This window comes from Molothrus ater, chromosome 11 (assembly GCF_012460135.2).
Source record: "Molothrus ater isolate BHLD 08-10-18 breed brown headed cowbird chromosome 11, BPBGC_Mater_1.1, whole genome shotgun sequence".
Lineage (NCBI taxonomy): Eukaryota > Metazoa > Chordata > Aves > Passeriformes > Icteridae > Molothrus > Molothrus ater.
In genome coordinates, this window is record NC_050488.2 from 7,309,948 (window position 1) to 7,332,914 (window position 22,967).

General features: G+C 39.1%; 1 protein-coding gene and 1 long non-coding RNA gene across 3 annotated transcripts in view; one reads left to right on the forward strand and one right to left on the reverse strand.

The window, feature by feature from the left end:
* The first annotated feature begins 382 nt into the window (after positions 1 to 382).
* LOC118691676 (uncharacterized) lies at positions 383 to 11,363 on the forward strand. Its single transcript, XR_004981055.1, has 3 exons — positions 383 to 467; positions 1,088 to 1,244; positions 11,256 to 11,363. It is a non-coding gene; the product is annotated as an uncharacterized LOC118691676 (long non-coding RNA).
* Positions 9,487 to 22,967, reverse strand: part of DCP1A (decapping mRNA 1A) — a 31,912-nt gene continuing 18,431 nt past the window's right edge. Inside the window, exons 6-10 of one of the 2 annotated variants that reach the window (XM_036391013.2) lie at positions 21,877 to 21,996; positions 17,876 to 18,631; positions 17,151 to 17,216; positions 14,899 to 15,117; positions 9,487 to 13,427 (exon numbers count right to left, since the gene is read on the reverse strand). In XM_036391013.2, coding sequence (XP_036246906.1) covers positions 13,347 to 13,427; positions 14,899 to 15,117; positions 17,151 to 17,216; positions 17,876 to 18,631; positions 21,877 to 21,996 — 1,242 coding nt within the window. In that variant the 3' untranslated portion in view covers positions 9,487 to 13,346. The remainder of the gene's footprint in view (positions 13,428 to 14,898; positions 15,118 to 17,150; positions 17,217 to 17,875; positions 18,632 to 21,876; positions 21,997 to 22,967) is intronic. The other variant, XM_036391015.2, reaches the window with a different exon arrangement.

Genomic DNA, 22,967 nt, shown 5'->3' on the forward strand with positions numbered 1-22,967 from the left:
TGCCAAGGCATGGTCACCCAGGGCGGGTGACACAGGAGCGGGTCCGGGTGGGGTTTTGGAAGGTCTGCAAAGAGGAGGACCCCACGCCTTCCCTGGGTAACTGTTCCAGTGCTCTGCCCCCCTCAACATAATAAATTCTCTCATGTTGAGGTGGAATTTCGTGTGGTTTAGTTTTGGACATTGCTCCTGTCCTGTTGCTAGGCAGCACTGAAATGGGTCTGGCACCATCCTTTTGGCAACTGCCTTTGAGATGTTTATGTACATTAAGGAGGTCCCCTCAGTCTTCCCCAGAATGAACAGGCCCAGCTCCCACAGTCTCTCCTCAAAAGAGACGCTCCCGATCCCTCATGTTTGTGGCCTCCACTGTTCCTCTCCAGTAGTGCCTTGTCTGAGGAGCCCAGAACTGGATAGAGAACTCCAGGTGTGCCTCACCAGGGCCGAGTACCGGGGCAGGATCACCTCTCTCGGTATGTTTGATTCAACCCCTGCTCTTTAAAGCTCCACCCCAGTCTGTTCCTGTGTCTAAAAGAATGTTACAGTATCCCACAGCTTAACAGTAACTTGGTTCTTCCACACAGGAGAAACAGTAGCAGACTAGCAGACTTGCCCCATGTTGCTTCCTGTCAGGATATAATTAATATTTCCGTAACGTATGTTAAAAAATGTGATGAACGCAGAGACTTCTGCATAAAATATTGACTTCACCAGCCACCAATCAGCCAATACATTTTCTCTAGCAATTCTGAACACTATGACATTAATGCTAGACTTAAATAGGCAAGCAAAATACTTCATATTTGTTCTAGAAAGCTCAAGCAGCATTAGGAGTCACAATCTAGAAACAACAAAAAAGTAGTAGTGCTAGGCTGCAGGTTGGAATTGATAGTCTTAAAGGTATCTTCCAACCTTGATGATTCTATCATTCTAAGATACCTCAGATCTTGATCATTCAACCTGGTATTCCTGCACTGCCCTCCTGTATTTCAGTGTTCTGTCCACTGGTATTTTGTCCTAGAAACTGTATTGTATTGATTTAAAAATATCTAGTTACTTGTAGTGAACTAATGCTATCATCATCTGCTTCCAGAAGACACTGAAGCACTCCCATTAAAAACCCTTCACCTTCAAGGCTCTACAGACTCTGGGTTGCAGAAACAAAGGAAGCCACCTCCATGTACAGAGCATTCAGCCATGCTCACTTGGCAAACTGCCAGTAAGGAGTAGCATGTGAAACTCTTAGCAAGGTATGATAAAACTTTTTTTCCATAAATTAACCAGTTTATTAGAAGAAATAAAAGCAGACACCACTCCCTTAGCTTAACTGTTTTCTTAAATTGCTTCATCAGTTGTCTTCTTGAAAATTCTTTTAATAAAAATCTTCAGAAGAAAAACTAGACTGGAAATAGGCCAGGAAGGATAAAACAGAGCCAAAGAACCAGACTTGACAGTAGCAAAGTGCAGAGGTTGTTCTGGAGAACACCATACAAAGGTTAACTGCTGCAGCTGCCATTTGCTATGCTCCAGTCTATATTTGACCTTCAAATAATTGGGTAGGGTAGGCCTACTACCTGTGGTGGGGGTTTTTGTAGTGTTTTGGTTTGGTTGTTTTGGTGGTTTTTTGGTTTATTTTTTGTTTTGTTTTGGAGGGTTTTTTGTTTTTGTTTTGGAGGGTTTTTTGTTTTTGTTTTGTTGTTTGGGTTTTTTTTTTTCTTTCTGCAGAACCAGTTACCAAAATCTTGTCATTTCAGTAATACACTTTGAAATTATATGGACAATAAAATCGGGATAGGATAGAGCCTTATGAGAATCACACAAGCCTTGGTTTAAATTTAGGAACTCTGAAGACATGGGCTGTAATGCCAAGAGGTTTCAGTGGCAGAGCAGAGGGCAAGAAATGAGGTTATTAATGCACTTTCATTGTGCAGGTTTCCTCTCAGGGTACAGAAAGACACCTTGTAACCCACTATGTTTAAACAGCAGCTTGGGAATTAAGTAACAGACGATAGCTAGAAAGTAGCTACTTGTGCAGGAAATCACACCAAAGAGATCCTAGCTGAGGGAACAGAGACAGGGCTGCCAGGCACAGTGGGGACTATCAACAGCCATTCCTAACAGCAATTTCCCCACATTATTCCTGTTAAAATGCACTTTGGTGCAAGATAGGGACTTTTTTTGTCCTCCTGGAGCTCTGATGCCCAAAGGAAAATTGTCAGTAGGGGAATATGAAAGATCTCAAGAGTTACAAGTAGCATCTATGAGAAATGCTGATTTTTTTTCTTCTTTTGCAAATTTTAAACTATTAAATCTACCCTAACTGTTGGTGAGGTAACAGTAAATTCAAAGTTCCCTGTACAACCTAGCATATGCTAAACACCAGCAAATATCTTGCTTGGGATCTGGTTGTGCCGTTGCCTCAAATCAAATTAATTACCTAAAATCAAATTAAGGTTGTAGAGTGAGGGTGACCAACTTCTCTGAGCACGTTGCACAACTTTTCCTCTTCTCCTCTTGAATCCTTTCCACAACCTGTCAACCTTCTCAAGGCAGCAGCACACTTGATTCTGTCTGCAGCCAGGTGGTCAGAAGGTAAGAGTAAGGCAGCCACCATTGAGCCACCAGTTCAAATCAAATTTCCTGATTGTTCCTTGCTCACTGTGCTCTGGCTTTCTCTGCTTAGCAGTCCCACAGCTCATGAACTGGATTCCTTTCAAATAAAGATGAAACAGAAGATTCAGTCTGAGAAAGCAGCTAATGCATCCCAGCTGTTAATGAGTATTCAGTTCAACAGGACAGACAAGAGCCAGTCTGGAGCAGAATTCAAACTCCCTTATAGTGCAGATGGGGAGTGCTCAGCACTTTGTCATGTGCTCCATAGACCTGCTCTACTGGAATCTCCTACCTGCTGGTGTAGTCAAAGGCACAGAACCATTTTAGCAGCACAGCAGCATTTATGAACTTGAGCTCTGTACCATGCTCACTGATTGGAGAGCAGTTGTTAAAATACTGGCTGCAAGGAAGGGAATGACACTTTTTCTATCACTCCTGCTGAGGAGTTGCAGCTGTACAAATCACCAAAGACTAGGAATAGGCCTGCCCTTAATAGGCCACAGCTGTGTCCAATAAGAAGAAGGGGGCTACAAAAGAGTTGGAGTTAGCTGGTTGAGGAGAGATTTGGAGTTTGTTGGTTGTGCTGTGGAGAAGGAGTCAGTGCTGTGAGGAGCTGCCCATGAGCAATCACTGAGAAGGTATGGGAGTTTTGCAATATGATGACAACAGATCATAGCCTTGCTTTTGCCTTTGTTGGCCCAGGCTGATTCCATTCTTTGGCTGAAGAATAAGGCCTGTGGTCAAGTCTCTGTGATCACAGTGGTGTTCTTGAATTGCCTTGTATGGCTCCCTCACAAACTATCCCAATTGTACTGGCAACAGCGCTCTTAGCAAGTGCCTTCTCTGGCTGGACATCTGGTGCTGTTCCTCTCCTGTAAGGAAATAAGGGGGGGGTGATCTGGATCAGTCTAATATTACCACATCCCACAACTTCTTTTGTTTCTTCCATTGTTATCTGAATGGTAAAATGACTTTAAGATAGACTTAGCTTAGACAATGTCATTGGGAGATCACTGCCCACGACTCCCCCTCAGTTCCCTGAATCCTTGTGCTGCATCACCGAGTGCTTATTGTGGTATTGTGTTGTTAAAACAGCAGCTCAAGCATTCACAGGATGAAATTCCACCTTGTGTCAGTGCCTCCTCTTTGATCTACTGAAGAGGCATGTTATTTCTGCAACTCTGGCCAAGTGTGATGGGCTGTAAAGCAATAGCTGCAGTCATGGTATACATTGCATACAGCAGGCAACATTTCTTCCACATTCCTCAGACTTGCCTCTGGAACCACGTACAATGTGATTAAACCAAGGATGCAAATGTATGGACAAGCAGCCTTGCTTCAGAACATACAATCACATCTTGTTAGCTTCAGAATTAACTACTAGACTAGACAGCTTATTAAATACATACACAGGAGAACTGGATTTTTCCATCCCTTCGTCCACGTATCAGCATCAGGGCATTATGTGCAGCAGAAGCATGAAAGCTCAGCTATGACTGACATTTGCTGAGATACTGCAAAAATGCATTGCTGACATAAGTACATGCAACCCTGTTTACCAGAGCAGGAGCTGCATGCACTCAGCACTGCTAGAATTCAGGCCAGTTAGCTACTGTGGGGTTATGTACCCAATTTTGCCTTAAAAACTGTTCTCAAAAGATTGCCAAATCCAAGTCTAGTAAGAGCTCATCACTACAGAATCCAAACAGTAGTGAGTAAAAAAAATGCTTGGAGGTGTGGGAGGAGACCAACAGGCTGTGCAATTGCAGTTTGAGCACTGTATGGATTCCAAAGTGAACTGGAATTGCCAGTCACTGCTGTCCTGGACTGCAACCTTGCTGTCCTGAATGCCTCCGTGTAGTGCACAGGGTTTAATTTCACTTGCAGAGTAGCTTAAAAAAAAGAAGTGGAATTCCACTCACTGTGGAATTGTGGTGGAATTCCAATCATTGTAGCCTGATGGATGGGAATGCAGTACATTGTCAGACCAAATCTGGTGCTGCAAATTTTCCAGAGACTCAGTCCTTACTGTCACATCTCACTCAAAATAAATTCTGTTCCTTCATCAGCGATAGCAAGTGGTTTTAGGTAAGAGCAAGCGAAACACTCAAGTAAACACCCTGTGAAAAGAATATTCAGCAGGCTGTGAAATAATGGTCAGCTCTGCAGTTCCCATTGGAGCATGAAAAACACTCTCAACATCCTTTAGTTGCCATAGAACAGCAGTTTGTGCTACACAGACTACAAACAGCTATAACTAGCAACCTGGAAAATGCAGGGTTCTTGTGCAGCACCTGATGCTGAAACATCCAGAAGGGAAATCCATCCACCTCTGAAGTCTGTAATAGCAAGATACAAGGACAAGATACATACAAACAAATAGATTCATAGTTCAACTCAACTGAAACTTTCTCCTCAGCTGACAAAATTGTCTGCAAAAGGAAAAATGTGTATGGAAAGCTTCATAAAAGAACAGATGATTTTTGAGTTACACGCAGGCAAATGTTGAATAAAAATAATTGTAAACCATAGTTATTTTTATATTGCCTCGAAATAAAAATGTCATTTACTAAAAAAAACCAAACCCAACCCAAAATTTGCAAAGTTTCCAAAATATTATGAGTTTTATGATACATGAAAAAAATGTTTAGATTAAGCCAAATAAGACAAGTCTTACAAAGTGAGACTTTATGTCTATCTAATATTTAGCCTGCCAGAGAAAAAACAAAGCATTGTATGTCTCACACAGTCAAAAGGAACTCACGGTGATACGGTCTGGGCTGTTTTTGATGATATTTAGGGAAGTATTTCCACTAGCAGTGCAAGAAAATTATAGTATTTAAATCAAAATTTGCCAGGCTAATATTGCAGTATTTTGGGGTATTTGGATTGGTTTAGTATGACCAGTTAAAGATATTATTTACAAAACTATTTAAATTTATAATCTGACTTTTCACTTGCTGCAATTTCTTCAAATTATGTTAATATGAAATACTTATGTAGTAGGAGTTTGAGGCCTTTGCCTGCATCTGTGCTTGAAGGGCCTACTGAACACATAAATGTTCCACAGTTACCTCACCATGCTTGCTATCTCTATTTGATTCTTGACTCAAGTTCTATGACACTCTTCAAACAAGCTCAGAAGTTATTAGTCTCTTTGGTCTTTGTTTAAATGAATATTTGTACTCAGTTAACTGAATATGACAAAATTGAAAGGATGAAGTTATTGATGATAACTTGTGTGAAGTGAAATCTCCCAAACAGCAATGCTTTCATAGGGTGTGCACATTAGAAAGAAGGTGTAAGAGAGCTGTAATGACCAAATAAAGCAGGATTTATTTGTGCTGTAATGTATAGGAGAGAAAGTGAAAAAAACCCTCTGTGGCCTGACCTCTGCAACACAGCAGGGTTTGACTATTCCTATGAAAGAACAGCTGCATTGGAAGCCCTTCGAGAAGGAAATCATTCAAGAACAGATGAAATAGATTGATGCCAAAGCATTCTCTCATTATGTGCCACCAGCACATCCCTCCACATGCAAAAACAGTGACTTCAGTTAGACATGGAACAGATTGTTCAGCTCATCTTGAGTAATAACATTATTTAGCTGCTAATAAATTTATGGAAAAGGAAAAAGAAAAAACCTCTGATGTCTGTGCCGCACATCACCAGTAATTGCAAGAAATGATATGTACTGCACGAAAACAGGTATAGGAGCAGTAATAAAATCAGGCTTTTTTATCTAAAATGATGTTACAGATAAAGCTACATCACAGGCTCAGGCACTACAGACTATGAGTCTACATTACTTTCACATGTCTGTTATGTTAGCAGTTTCCCTCAGACAGCTGTCCTCATATCTAAAGAATATTAATTTATTTCCAAACCCTTATTAAAATACTGCATGTGTTTCTAACCAAACCTTTGGGTCTTCTGTAAAAGCTTCTGTTGTGGCAGGATTTTCCTACTAAACCATTGAAAAGTAGAGGTCTCTCTTATAATGTGGACCCTGTGCCTTCCACGCTGAGGATCACATCAGGAGCAGGGCTTGCTCTAAACCACAACAGACTCTGTACACATCCAGACCCTGCAGGCTTCAACTGCACTCCTGTACCTCAATTCTTGTGGGGAGTTTAAGACAACAGAAGCTTCCTTTGCAGCAGTTTTGTTACATGGGAGAGCTGTGTCCCCAGAGGACAGAAGTGAATTTGTTTGATGCTTAGAACACAAACAGAGAAGGCACTCAGCATCTCCCATACATCTCAAACCTCCAAGAGAACGCTGGATAACCTGCTAAGCCTCTCTGATCCCTCTACCAAACCACAAGAAGTATGAGCAGGATGTGCAAGTCATATGCTGTCTAAATTAAGACCAATGTAGAGTTTTGTTTACAGGAGCCAGGCTGGGTGATCTTTGCTCTGTAGATGCTCTTAAAAGCTTCATATCTTATTTATGAGGAGAAAAGAAGTAAAACTTGTGCATTTACATCACATCCCTGCGTGTTTCCAAGAAAGGCCTAAGGGCAAGTACTTTCATTTCAGCCAGCATATAAATCTAATTCTTTTGTGGTTTTATTTCCCAAGGTTGATTTTGTAAAAATGAACTGCTTGAATTTTAAAGAATAGATTCTGGTAGAAATATTTTTAAAGGTCTGTTTAAAATGAAATACATAAGGCAATGAGGCATGAGCAACCTTCTTCTATGTAGCAGATTTTAAACTGTAGTGGGATGGCACCAAGCAAAGACAAAACTAGGTGCTGCTGTGATCATCAACTCCACTGTGTTGCCTCATTACCAGAGGTTAAAAACTCCACAGCAGACCTGGAGAATTAGAGCAAGGAAATCATGCCTGCCCAGTCATTTTCTGAACACACCCTGAAATACTCTGAATTCTCACAGGCAATTTGCATTTGAGCTTGGAGAATACCTGAAGACATGCAGCAGTACGGAAGCAAAACTGTAACTTAAATTCCTCTGTGCTTCAGCAAATACCTTCACAAGCCATACTTCTCTCTCCACAATATCCCCTTTCGTATTTACATGGATGCTTTTGCTATTCCTTCCCTTGTTTTCTTCTCAGGAATCTTCTATTCAATTGTCTTTCCCTCTTGTTTTATTGCCAGTACTCTTTCAAAAATGCAGCAACTGATAAAAATCTCTCTTCGCTGCCCTCTTTTCTCAATGCTTTTTGAGCCTGATTAGGACTGTCTTATGGAAAAATTGTTGCATAACTGGCAAGGATGAGTTTTACGTGGCTGTATTTTAGGTACAGGTCTATCACAGAAGTTTAATTCTCCTAAATTAGTAGGTCAGGTCAAAAAATGAATCTCCCAATCAAAATCTAGAAGATGGAAAAAAGCTGATTCACACCTGAAGTTCTGAAGATAAGAGAAAAAATTCTACTACTAGGCACTGGAAATAACTTTCAATAACATGCCTTATAATTTCTAATATTTTGGTTAGAAAATTAAACTGAAATTTACCTCAGTCATAATAAAGACTATTTAGTAACTTGAAGGCATCCTATTAACAAACAAACAAACAAACAAACAAACCCCAACTGTAGGAATGAGAGGTTTCTTACTCTTGATATTACCTTCTGTAGTGAGAAGGAAGTGTAGCTGAACCCTTACCAAACACGAGTCCACCAACTTCAATTAATTCTGCCCATGAGCACGAGCTACAACTTGTTATTTCATTCTGCAAGCCTGTAAATGAAATTCGAATTTTAGACAATGAACTTTAGGAAGCCTAATGCCTATTCCCTGATCCTGTCCTGTACATATCACCATTGTAGTAGGGATATTCATTCTGTCATACACTTGCAAAAAACATGACTGTAGAGCACACAGGATCAAGTGTACAGTGCCTGGTTTAGCTGGAGCTACACAGAGAAATTCAGAATATTCCCTTATTCCCAAACCAAAGGACAGCATTTCCTGTGAGTATCAGTGAAGAGGAATACCTGAACCTGAGAAAACAAACAGATTAATGGCACTGAGAACAAAAAAAATATTCTTGATATTGACCAGACAGGCAACACACCTAATAACAGAATTTAGATCTAGATTCCAGAATTTAAAGTTTGGTTCTAAGCAGTTTTCTGCTTTTTTCCCCACTTATAATGCAGTAAATCCATGACTTCTGTACCTGTTTTGTATGGCAGTCTTCTATTAGAGAAGACTGCTTCTGGACATAGCACAGGAATCAGTCCAACATGAACCATCAGGGCAACAAATGCCATTCTCCAGTGGCCTCCCCTGACATTTGACCTGCCCTGCAATCACCAGTTCCTATGGGTAGTTAAAATGTGAATTAGCATCTAGCAAAGATTTAGGGATTTAGGCCTAAGGTTTTATTTAATTTCAAGATTAACTTCTATGGTTTTTTTCCTTATTTCACTCTGTGAAACTTGGATCAACCAGTTGCATGATATTGATCAGATATGGTAGGAGGACAACTGCAATTTCCAATGTCTTGGATCACAGACCAAGACTGGACTGAGAATCAAATGCCATGTCTAGATGGATGAAAGGGGATAGCATAAAAAATGATACAGAAAGGCACCACACACAGAGCTGTACTTACAAGCCAGTGAAAGTGCAGCTACATTCCTTAATGTGAGAGGAAACATATGTGTTTATCAAATTCAGAACACAAGGCTGCTGACAGCAGCAGAGGGCCTTGCAGAGAAGCTGTTCCCCACTGCCCTTCAAGCAGCCAGGTTGCATTTTCTATGTGGACAAATGCAATTTAGATCTACCCCCGAACGAAGTAAAGGAATTGGAGTTTTTTCTCTGGAAAATATTAACCCTAAATAAAAACTGAACCTTCCAGTAGGCTAATAGAACTCTAGAAATAAAAGGAAACATCACAAGATTTTAGGAGGTGCTGAAACATTTGTTTTGAAGTTTTATTACAAAAATATATTTGCAAACATACAAAATTTTGGATGAAAAAAATGCTCATTCTTAAACATTTATGCAATAACTTAATAACTGCAAACATACATAGGTGCTATAAAACCCACACCATACCAAAAACGTTAATGATGCAGTATCTACATTTTTGACTTACAATTATTCAGGTTTCCAGAAATCTTTCCTTGAAGCCCCCCCTTCCCCATGGTCTTCATATTGAAAGAACATGCAAATGGCTACAACTGGTGCATATGCAGAAGTGATAAAACTCAGAAATTACTAAAAGCACATAATGCACATAAAAGAACCTAACCAACTATATGCCCATACACTGAATAGATAAAAATAAATACACCACCAAATCAGAGATACTGCAATTTTTCCAACTTGAAGTAAAAGGAAGATATTGCATCTTAACATTTTAATAACATTGCCAGACAAACATGAGGTGATACATATTGCACACATTCCTCTTGTTAAGATATGCTGTACAAAGCAACCCAAATACCTGGCAAAAAGGTGGCTGATTTGCTTAGAATACTTTTAAAAACCAAGAAGTCCCAAATTAAAGTTTGCTTTCCAAAACATTGCAGAAATTCTATCAGTGACTACACATGGCATAATGGATTTCAGAAATAAATCAAAATGAAGCAATTAGAAATGCAAGCAAAAATGATACATCCAGCAGCAAGTGTTTAAATATTGAGTACTTATACACAGAATTACACATTTTATATTAAATCAGGATGAATCACTTGAATTTTTTTTATCACTCATTCTGCAAATCTTGTTTAATTTGGAAAGATATTCTCCTTCTAAAGTTAATAACTGTTAGGCACCTTTCATATAAACTTTGCATTGTTAAATAACAACAGATAAAGTCTAACTACAAAACTGAGAATTCTGATTTTCCTGAACAATTCAGCAGTTGTAGGTTTTAAAACTGTCTTTGATTAGGGAAAAAGTAAAAATCCAAACTCAAACCTAAAGTAACTTAATATGAGCCACAAAAAACATGCTTAGGTAATAATTTGAGGAGTGTAGTCTGAACTAATAATCTTTTGATTCCCAGAAAGAATAGATAAAATCCCCATTAAGCCAGCAATTAAAAAAAAAAATCAGCAACTTTAAAATGGTCACAATCATTTTTTGTGATGCCCCAAGGTAACTTGCTACACGCTGGTTATCCCTACATGCAGATAACACAAATCAAGCACTTCAACAAGCTGGTCATTTCAAACTTACATAAACATTTAAAACAATTAGGGAAAAAGGTTTTTAAATACAGCATCCACATTAAAAAAAAATCAGCTTTTACACTGTAATTGAGCTTGTGTTTTACAATGAGCTCTTAATTGAAGGAGTTTATCTGTTAGAGCCACTCCCTGGCACTTGTCACACCTCTGCACTGGGGGTTCCTGTGTCTGCTGGCCCCATGCAGAGGTTGGAACAAACACATGCTGTAAAGTTCAAGGCGTAAAGTTTGCTGTGGACACTACAATTCCAACCCTGGTTCTCTGCCAGTTCATTTGGAAAGTTTGGGCAGGGAAGTAAACCATCAACCTGTTGCTACAAGGACACTACAAAACCAAAGTAAAGTAAGGATCTGCCAACTGCTTGTTTCCAGCTGCACATGAACCTCTCACAAGTTAAGGATATTGAAAGTATTATTACTTCTGTATATGGCTGAAGAACTCAAAATACAACTCCATCCTATCATTTCTACAGATCTTTGGATATGACTGTATTTAGCAAACAGTACCAATGTGCACTATCAGCTTCCCACATTTCAGTTCTTCCAAACCTTCATCAAGTATTTCATTGAAGAAACCAGAAGCTGTCCATGAGAAGTGAGAAGTTACAGACTCCATCTTTGCTGAATCTAGGTAAGAGCAACCCTCTATTTGGCTTAGACTGTCCATTTTTGTTCAGAGGAACTGCTCCCTGGTTTTTCCCTTTCAGTGAAACTTTTCCTAAAAAAGCCCAGCATAAAATCAGTTTAGACCTTGAATCTAACTTGAATCTCACTGTTTATGTGCATACACAGTACTCAAACTCCAGAATTTATGGAAGAAATTCCTATCTTCCTTAAAAAATCTGAGTTTGTATTACTGAATTTAGATGCTACCATTAAATCCAATGTATTTCTTGATGAATGCACATTAGCATCTTTCCCTGAATCTTGAACATTTTTCTAACAATATACTATATATTTTAATTGGAAACACTGAACTCAAAGGCTGAGAAGAGCTTTTCAGAAGGCAGGTAGTGCTAAACAAAATATATTTTCCACTAAAAAGCTAAGAAAAAAACCTAAAATAGTTCAAATACATAAAAATATTTGAATGTTTGTAAATATTTGTTGTATCTAAAACATCCTGATTTGTGAACAAGTCACAATTAAAGCTCAATTACTAGTTTCCAATGAAATGGCCATGCACCTTGATTATGTCAACATGAACTAATCCTTAGGAGATCTATACTTACATATATGCTGTAAGGAGCCAAACAATATTTTTCTTCATATTTCAATAGTGCTTGAGGGAAAAGAATGAAGCAATGCATCACAACTCACTACATATTATCTTTTTACTCAATAACCCAACACTTTTCTACTGAAAAACTAAACTACTATTGCTGGAAAATGTTGGGACCTGAACTCAGATTAATTACCTTTGCATGCCTTTAAGAAATAAATATAACCCATGGGTAAACCAACACAGCAGCATAAGAAGGTATAATTAAATTTTTTCTGATTTGGGAAAAGTACCCAGTTAAATTCTTAGTAAATAGTGACTTACTAAATCACATATACAAAGCAGTAACATTTGAATTAGATTAACTTCAGACTATGAAGCGTACACTAATTATTTGGGGAGAGGGCAACAGAAGAAAAGCATGCATTTGTTTCCCATCTGCATAGTTTTTAACACTGCAGTTCCAACACAAGTGAGGAGTGAAAGCCAACTACGGTGTGGTCCATCCTTAAGCTAAAAGGAAACAAAACGTTTAAATTTTATCAAACACTGCTGAACAGGAAGAGAATCTTCCAGTGGTGGTCTCCTAACTATAAATTTAAAATGAGAACTTCAACATGCAACTCCTTTGTTGTTTAAAAAAAAATTACAATCACTGAGGATTTTGCATATTTCAAATTTTGCCTCTTTAGAGAAAATGGCCTTACCCACTTGGGTGTTTTATGTCAGTAACACAGAAACAAATAGGATTAATGAAATATTGAAAGGATGAATTTACATACATTAGCTAGAGACTGCTAGTGTATTGAGCTAATCACATTTTTGGACCTTTTGTTAAAGATTTAGCTCCAATGGCCTGGCTTCCAGACCCTTTCCCTCCCCACACCTACCAGCTTAATCACAAGGCATTTTGCTCTCATTTTCCTTAGTCCTTCAAACTGGAACGAGGTTCCCACAACTGAATTTGGTTCTGGTGTGCTGTAGTGTATTATACTGTGCATTTGCTGGTTGAAATAGTTTTGAGTCTGTAATCCTTGAACAATGAATACAGCCAGGAATGAGAGCCAGAGCAAACATTTGCACATTCACTTAATGCTAATGAGAGCTCAAATGCAACTTAAGTCCCCTCCCCAATAAAAAAAAGGTTTGCTGGTGATGATCACAGTGAAAACCTAGATCATTCTGAGAACATTACTTTCATAAGTATTTAAGGAATAATATTTCCTAACAGGTTCAAATTCAAGACATTGAAAACTAAATATTCTTTTACAAAAATATTAGTTTTATAGATGAGGCATAATTGTTTCTAAAATGAACATATTTTAAGTAGATTCAGCTTCAATTATAGCTTAATGTTGTCTGTACTCTTCGTGAGGACTTGCAAGTAGACTTCGTGGATAGTGCTGAGAAAACGGGAATCATTCTGCAGGAAAAATAGAAATTAGATATTAGAAACATTAGTGAAAAGATGCCAAAAAAGGTTTAATTTAATGTCACTTTAGTTGTGATAAGGTCTGAAGGAGCTGTGTGCCTGCACAGAAGGTGCTTTTGGAACACACACAGGCTGTGAACCACGAAGCTGGGCAGCAGCTGAAGGCATCACCAGGCACTCTGGATGCTCAGACAAACAGACAAGGGTCACTGTGTCAGCATGGCCACATTTTGCTTCCCTCCAGAGCCCAAACCATAGACTTAGGCACAGAGAATGCCATTCTGTGTACAGGCTCCCAAATCAAGTCTGCCTGAGTGTCAGATGTGATGCTGTTTGTCAGGCAGAGCAGCCCAAATGGGACTGCAGCGTGCTCTACAAGAATTCCCAAGTCAAAGCATGACTAGGAAGTGAATTGGTTTCATCTATGAACCATATTTACAGATATTTCTCGAGTCTAATTCCTTCAAACAACAAGTTACAAAACTGGTATATCATCAGTTAGCTTGAGAGTGTAATACTCTCTTGACAAGACCTGAACAGCAACTGGTATCCTGCTCAGAGTGCTGTCTGAGTACTCCCATGCTGCAGGATAGGCCTATTTTGGTCTTCATTCAGTCTTCAGTCTCAGTAAAGACTGGAGACAAATATCCCTGTCAGCTCTCTAAAATCACCACTCAGAATATTAGCAGGTGAGCTCAGTCCCAAGATTAGTTTAAGTCTTTAATTAGAAAACCCATACACACCAGCAGAAGAAAAGGTTATGTAAAATGGAACAGATAAATCAGGCAACCTAATGATGGGATCTGGTAATGACCTTTTTGGTCCTAACAACTTGGTCACTGGGAAGATGCTGTTTGTTATTTTTGTTATTTTTGCATTTTGGGTATAAGCTCTACTAACATCAGCATGGAGTGAGCAAGAGAATCCTGAACTAAGAAAGAACAGTTTGTCATTCATGGGAACTTCACCATAACATCAGAGGTCAAAATCATCTCAATGCACAGCTGCTCCCAACATCACAGATTTAATTCAACAGAACTTTTTAGTCCCTAAAAATAGCAGAGCTAAAACTTTCCAATTTCCATTTCAAGGAAACACACTAAAAGTAAAGATAAGGAAAGGTTCTAGGGAACTGAAAACAGGAAATCTTTCCTTGAGGAAGTGGAACACTTAAAAAGACAGCAAAATCAACTCCCACCCCATACCAGCTTCCACTACTGCAAGTGACTCCTCAATTCTCTACAAATTCATATGGATGTGAAAGGACACACCAACCAAAAGCAGCAAGCTGTGCCATACATACTCTGTGTACAGTGTGGAGTAATCTGCCCCTTCCAAAAGAAAAGAACATCTTTTGTAATCTTTCAGGGCCAAAGAAGTTACAGGGGTACAGAATCTGTCAGCGCTGCCTTCTGTGCTTGGAACCCCATCTCTGAAACCCTGAGCTCTGTACAGACACTACCTTTATTAGATGTATCAGTGCTTCTTGAAGCTGAGACCTACTGAGAACAGTAGGAGGTGTAGTCTGAATTTCTGTTGTTCCAAGTGTTAGAGGCGAAGAAGAGCTGGCTTTATTCTCCACTTCAGTAGCTTTTGTAGCTGATTGCTGAAACACACTTGGAGACAAGAGCACTGAAGGTGTTACTGTCGTTGTGGCTGTAACAAACTGTGGAGGTGCAACCTGTAAAAGGACAGAAAATTAATAAGTACTGTGTTCAGTAAGAATGAATGATGCTGTAAAGGCTGGAGAGATAAGCATAAAGAAAATGAAATAAATTGCAGCCACAATTATTCAGTCAGATATTGCAGAACAGCTGCTCTTCATGAAGAAATATCTACCTATGAAGATTAATATTAGTACCAATAGTACTTCTCATTTTCAAAGCTGAAGAAGGTAGCAGCTTTGAACATTCTTGTGTGCAGACTCCTTTCCACTCGTGGTTGCTACCTTCCAGAATTTTTAGAACAGAACACATACAACGAAAGTTGAGCTTTCACCTCAGTAACCTAAGGAGCCTGTAGCTGTTTAGCCAAATTATTTTCCTTTGGAGTTTTTAGAAAGATCAGTCCTGCTTCCTGCACCCCCACTTCTGTGCTCTCCCACAAATCTTTACTTCAAATTTGAAGTGCATCTCAAACATATTTAAAGAAACTGCTGAATTATAATTTAAGCATTGGAGTGCACTGAAATATTCTTATTTTGTTTTCCCTTGGGGGGATGGAGGATGGAAATATTTTGAGGACCATCTTCCCACCTCATCATTCCACAGGTCTGTCTCCATTTCACTACAAAAATGCACATACTGCCTTCACCACTTTTTCTTTTAAACATTAATTGCACATTTATGGGACTATTACATTGGCATCAACAGGACACAAATAAATGTCCTCTTTGAGCAACTCTGACATCTCCTGATAACTGCAATTGTTACTCAGGCTGATAATCTGTGTCTTGCTCTGGCTTCCAGGATGACCAACATGGTGAAAAAAAAAAAAGAAAATAAATAAGCCAATCTCACTCTAAAGAAAAGCAATACTAAATGTGATTTATAAAGATGTTTGATATGTTAGCAGAAAGAGCTCACCTTGGATAACCAACAATCTTCAGAGGAAAAAGCCCTCCAAAGCCATCTAAAGTTAATGTGCATAAAATAACATCAACAACAGCAGAACTAGAAAATTGATTTTCTTGTAGTCAAAACTGTGAAGGCTCACAGCGTGGGATTTCAGCTGAAGACAATGTGCTTAAACTGACAGTTTACTATACAACATGCACATGTTTCTCAAAATTGCCAAATCCATATAAAATGCTTTGAATTAGGAAATTATTTACTAACTGGGTCATGATCAGACTGTAGAGCTTATTTTATAGTATCCCAGTAAATAAAACAGCATTTTACTTCAAGTAGGGCCACTTTTTTTGCCTTCCCAATCAGATCTGGGCATGCTACTAAAACTGCTTCTATGGAGAGCAAGTTTGACAAGAATGAGGCAAGATAGCTGAAAAAGGAGTGGGTGCATAAGGAAAAAGCAGAAATAAAATACAGATGGTGTCCTAAAATGAATACATAACAAAAAGGTAATTAAAACCAGTTCTTGAACACTTGACTATTATCAAGTTATTTTGTAACTATAACCTGAAACTTAAAATTGACATTATTTTAAACTGTTATCCAAGGCAGTTCTAAGAAGCTTAAATGTGATTTTAACTGGCTAAAATTTGCTATCACAAGTTTGGCAGTAGCAATTACTGGTTATTTTTTTTCTCCATCTTCAACTTTTTCTGCTTTGTATCAGTTTATAAGATACAAGGTATCTCAAGAAAACTGAGACACAGCAAGTCCAGGATTGCATTTTAAGCCTCTGGGGTGCTTAAGGTTGGGTCAAGGCTAATATACCCTACTACGATATTATGGCATTAGTACTCCCTGCTTGCAACATAAAAAAACCCAGTTCAAATGGTGCAAGCTCAGTGCAGGGCTGCAAATCCAAAGATGTGTTTTCATTTCTGCATTAGAACCAACAGTAAGATTGACTGTGCAAGAGCAGGGCACTGACAGCAACTCCCCCTTCCTCCAGTACTGTTTCATAACAGCTCCTTCAATATGGTCAGTGGGCAGTGACTATCTGGGCTATCAGCTGGGTACTGCAGCTGGGTTTTTTCCCCCTAAGAAAACCCCTGAGACTGATTAGCAGAGGTACTTATCCACTTACTTGACTTGCTTTAGACAAAGTTTTCGGCTGTGGAAATACTTCTGATTCCTTGTTTTGTTGTACAGTCTGAGTTAAAGGGAAAAAAAGAGCAAAATTTACAGGTTACCATCCACAGCTCAATTTCTAGAGGTCATTCTGTTTTTAAGAAAGCCACAAAAATGTAAATTTCAAGATTTTAGCTATAATTTGATCAATTTTGTAAAACTGATATAATCAATGGGAAGCTGGAAAGAGAAAAAATCTGAACTCATGTTTTATGCTTTCACTATTATGGCAAACCTATAAAGCCGTATCTCAATGTAGCCCACAGTAGAAGTGGGTCAAAACTGAAGGAGTACAAAACACTCAAAGCAAAATAATCAGAAAAAGGAAATTGTTAATTGTATTGCAGACTTCCACACATCATCTTCCATCACAGTGCTCAGCCTGCAACCTTCCATCCCTTCTCAGATCCCCAGCTCTGAGCAGTACTTTTCTAACACAAGATGAAATCTTTAGGACTTATTCACCCACTACCAGCAGCAGTTTGAAAAACCTCCTCCGCTAGAGAGCAGATGCTAATGATACAAAACTAATGGAACTGAATTTCTAACCTAGCCATTCAATCAATACCACACAGTGGAAATCCTTCATTATCTTCAAACAGCTAATATATAACAGCACAGTTTTCAAGGGAAAAATACATGTAGTCTAAAGCTTCATGGATATCAAAGCCCACAGAATACCTGAAGGGGAGAGATTATCTTGCTGTTCAAGGCTGATGGCTTACTGTGAGATTCTTTGAAGCTTTCTGGTGTTGCAAGTTGGCCAACCGAGGCAGAGATGTTTGGTGTTAAGGGACTCTTAGCGAGAGACTGCTGCTGTGTTTGGTCATGCTGTGGGGTCAACCTGAGTTTCTGGAGAAGATCAACACTTGTATGAGATGCATTTGAGACAGTCCCTGTGTTTGCTGTAGTCAAGGGTGCTATGAGCTGGCTTTGGCCAGCCATGAGATTCTGTGGAGCGTGGTTCACGTCAGATGGCGGCTGATTCACCAGTGGGGATATGGGCTTGGCAGCTTGCTGCATAACCTGCATTATACTGTTGCTTTGTTTGAGGCCAGGAAGCATCTGAGCAGGGGCAGCTTCCATTGTTGAGGCTGAATTAAGAACAGGGCTTAAACGAACTGAATAGCTTGGAACGTTTTTCAGCTCAGGCTGGGAAACTGAAGCTGGAGGTATTATCATAGGTGTCAAACAGTCCTGCTGGCTGGCACTGCCTTTAATGCTTGGGCTTTCACATTTCCCCAGGGATTGTTGCATTACTGGTGACTGGTCAAAGGAAAAAGGCAAAAGCAAACTGTGCTGCTCTCTGGCAGATGCATCTGTCTGCAGCTTCTCCATTCTCTCTGGATTGGGATATGGAGCTGCAGGCTGTTCCTTTTGGACAGAGGTTCCAAACAGTTCCTCCAAAGTCAGATGCTTCTGCCTTGACTGAAATGGCTAAAAAGAAGGGAGAAGAAGATTTCAGTTTAGAACTAGACACAGCACTGTGCAGATCACACAGTCTATTACAAATTCAAGGAAGTTAGGAGAGACAACTAGGTCAAATGCATATAAAACACAGTTTGGATACCAAGAGTGCCCCATTCATAGGAATTTTAAAATTAATTTAATTTATGAGGAACATCCTGGCTGTGTATAGCTTTTCCTGAAGGCCATCTCAGGACAGTCTCTGCAGCAGTAGTCAGGAAGGGGGATGGCTATGGATTGTGTCAGGAACATGGCACCTGCCATCATCCATCAGCCCTAACTACACAAGGCACTTTAGGGAAGTGAAAGGAAAAACATACATGTTGAAAAAATCCTCACAGAAATGACAGAATTAGAAATAGTGAAATGGTCAAAAAGGTGGGAAAGGAACATAAAAACCAGAAGCTGCACAACTGAACTAGCAATACATGCCTAGATGGTTTTCCTAGCCCTAGTGCAGTAGATGTTACAATAGGTAAGAGAATTTCTATAAACCTAAATATGTATCTCATTGAAAAGTGTATATATGTACACAGTTACATCTACCAGCCCTTTAGTCTCTCAAAAAAAATACATCTGGCCTACACCACTGACATTGTTAGAAAAATATGGTTTTAAGAATATAACATTTCACTGAAAATATTTTAAAATGTGTTTCATTAAAGAGAAAAGAAACAGCTATTAACACAAATCATCTCAATATTTTCCTTTTTTTTTTTTTGAGGTTGCACAGGACCAGAAGTTATGTAAAACAGCTGGACTGAAATACAACATTCTGTTCAGAAGACTGAATGGCCTGAAGCACAATTCCAGTGTATTCTGATGGTATGTCTAAACAAAGATGTTACTTCACAATGACAACCACTGCACCATGACATTGCTCTGCTGGCTCTGATTTCCCCAGCACAGAGAACAGCAGCCAAGGCACAGCAGCACAGGTGCCACAAATAGCCCAACAAGAGCCCCTTGAGCTTGAAGTCACACTGTCTTTTGCCCAGGTTACTCATCTCTACTGTCATTGTTATTCAATTTTAGCTAGTTAAAAGACTGGCACTCTTTCATTTTGGGGCTGGGGCATGCCATAGTTTATAAACCTTGTTAATTATGTTAGCAATCTTTTCCTAGAAAGTTGTTCTTACTTTTTTCCACTGATGTTCTGGAGACCCGTCCTTCAAGCATAAAGATTCCATTAAGAGAAAAATCACTGTTCCAGATCATTTCAAACTCAGCTGTTCACTTCAGTATGATTAATTGAACAGCCTTCTTTTATTAATACATTACAATAGTCAAGTAATAAACTGAAATCTCTACCATGCCCTGATCCCAGTCAGACTGGATAGTCTCAAACATTAAGTTACTTTCCAGCATGGAGTATAAACCACCTCTTCTGCCTTGTCTGGCTGAGGTGTACTTTGAGCATTTCATCAACTCAATGTTTTTATGAAGACCTTTATCACAAGGGGCTGCATAAAGGCCATGAGATCACTTTATTTCATGGGAATAGAATGCTGCTGCTGCTCAGTGGGCTTCTCCAGAAATGATTTCAGATAAATTAAGCTTTCTAGTCCCAGCTCTGCTTATTCATGCTTCAGTACCAGTGGTCTGGTTCAGTTTTGCAGACTCCTGGCACAGAAGCATTTCATGATACAACTAATTTTAATTTTGAATTGTCAAGATACAACACTTAACTACATAATATCATACAGGAGACATTTATTTTTATTCCCACATGTGTGGTATCTTTAGCATGAGATGAAGTTAATCAACATGCAAGTGTGACATTTTGGAGGGAATTTAGCAATCTCACTGTACTTATCATATGCACACTATTTTTTGATTTCACTGGCCATCTGTTTTAATTAGATGAAAAATGTGTATTTTTATAGTTGAAATGGAATGTTTTTCCAGTAGTCTCTCAGTTGTCCATGTTACTAAAAATGTGACTCAGAACCAACACATTTGAGATATATTTGAACCCAGTTAACTGGCTTTATAGAACTATCATTTATGTTACCCAATTAATTTTTTCCAATATCTCTGCAGCTATTATTTTAAATAGCTCAACAGAATTAAAAATATGACATTTTACATGTTCTATAAATCAACTTTCCCTTTAATTACTTCAGAGCAATTTGTTAGAATCTTATCTTTCCAGCTTTTCCTTTACTAGTTAATTGATTCCTCTTCTGCAATTCCATGCACTGTCAGGTGGAGCATTTCAGCTGATTTTGTACAGTCTACATGGAGTGACCCAAAGAAAATATGTACTTTGAAAGCAAAGCCTCAGGCAGCCCTGGTGCCAGGTCTCCAGACATGGCATGCAGCAAACAGAGCTGGCTGCCAGGGCTCACTCCATCACTGACCCAAAACCAGAGGTGCTGCTCAGGGGCTGGAAGGGCTGGGATAGAAATAATCCCAGCAAACTCCCACCCCTCATTTTAGTTCATTAACTGTTACTACCCTACCCCTAAATCAGACTCCTGCTGTCCAGCCCCAGCTCTGACCCGAACTAGGAACTACAATTACCCCTCCAAACTGTGTGTTTTATTACAAGTACTAAGTGCAAATTTGCCCACGTTTTCCTAGGGGATTTCCCTTCTCGGGCACGGTGATTTATTGCATCAGAAGCACCCCAGAGAAGCAGGGCAGGGAGAGGAGCTCTCCACGGGGCACCTCCGGGAGCACCAGCAGCGCCTGTCCCGTGCCCACTGGGTGGCACTGCAAGCAGGCCCACGGCACCTCCCTGTCACAGGCAATCTAGGTACTGCACAGTTCACTCACTTGTTTCTCTGAATTTATCTCTACAAATAAATGTTGTGCAGACCCACAGCTGTGGCTCTGAAGCACAGATAAACCTTCAGGAAATGTCTGAGAGAGAACACCAGGGCTTGAGTTCCTGAGGGAAAGACCTGACCACCAGGCATGGTCATCTGTTCTTGCCTCCTGTCTCTCCAAGTCATCCCACACATCACCACAGACTCACTTCTTCCAGAAGCCAAGTGGGCTCATTTCAACGTGGATATTCACAGTAGTGTGAACATAGCATTTTTCAAAAGACAGAATTTAGGATCCTTAAAGTCTTCAAACTCATTTGTTTAGTGATAATACATTGGGCAAACACTGAAGGCATCTTAAGAAAAAAAAAATCAATTTTGGTACCAAAACAAAGTATTAAATGAAAAAAACCCCCTCATTTAGGGTTGGATGAAACATACCTGCTCTTGCACTTGTAATGAAGGCTTCTGTTCTGAAGGCTCTGTGCTTTCTGGCTTTGGAGGATTTGAATTCTGTTGCATTCCAGAACTTGATATAATACTTAGGTCACTAATCTGATTCTGAGGAGGAAAAAAAAAGGAAAAAAATTAATATAATACATGAGTTTCAGTCTACATTTACCCACAAGACAGTCCTGTTTACATGGCACTTGGGACTGAAATACAGATGAGGTACAAAGCACTTATTTTTGTAAGCCCTGTGGAATTCACAAATATTATTATTTATTTTAGGAAATAAAAGTCATACCAAGACATCCAGAATCTGGTATGCAGTCATAAAACTTTTACTCTTTATTATTATAAGAAAAGCAACAAGAAAATACAACTGATTTATACTTTTTCACCAAGAACAAAAATGATACATTAAAGAAGAGGTGGGCTTTTCACACCCTGTATCTGCATTGGCTGCTAACAGAGAAGTTTGTTACACTTCATTCAATCAGGAACCCAAACTAGAACTTAGGAAAAAAAAAATCCTGTCAGAAAGTACTCTAAATGGATAGAAAGACAGCTTGTCTTTGGTTTTCTGCAAACAAGACAAAACCAGGCAAGAGAGTTGCATTATAACACAGTATGTTTCAGCTGGATTTGACTTTCATCTTTAATAAACATAAAAATAAACAAATACAGATATTCTATTACTCTTAAAATCACCAGAAAAACCCAGACTGTAGAATAATCCAGCTTTCATGAGTAAACTACACCTGATGCATATGATAGAGCTCAACCATTGGTACAACACATACACACTGCTCTGGTATCCTACCCAAAGCAGTAAAATATGGGTTAAATTTTCTAGCAACGGATTAAAAAGCAATCTGAGCTTTATTCTTTTGTTTTCAAATTCTAACTGAAAGCAATAAACACAAAACCAAGCCTACATATTGTGATTTAAGGACAGAGAAGAGAAGCAGGCTCTCACATCTTTCTGACTTTTAGTCACTAACTTGAAGGTCAAAACTCCTTGTGCCTGAAAGGCTGGAGACCTTTAAGTTATAAAATCAGGAAAGGCAGAGTCTTCTTTTCACTAG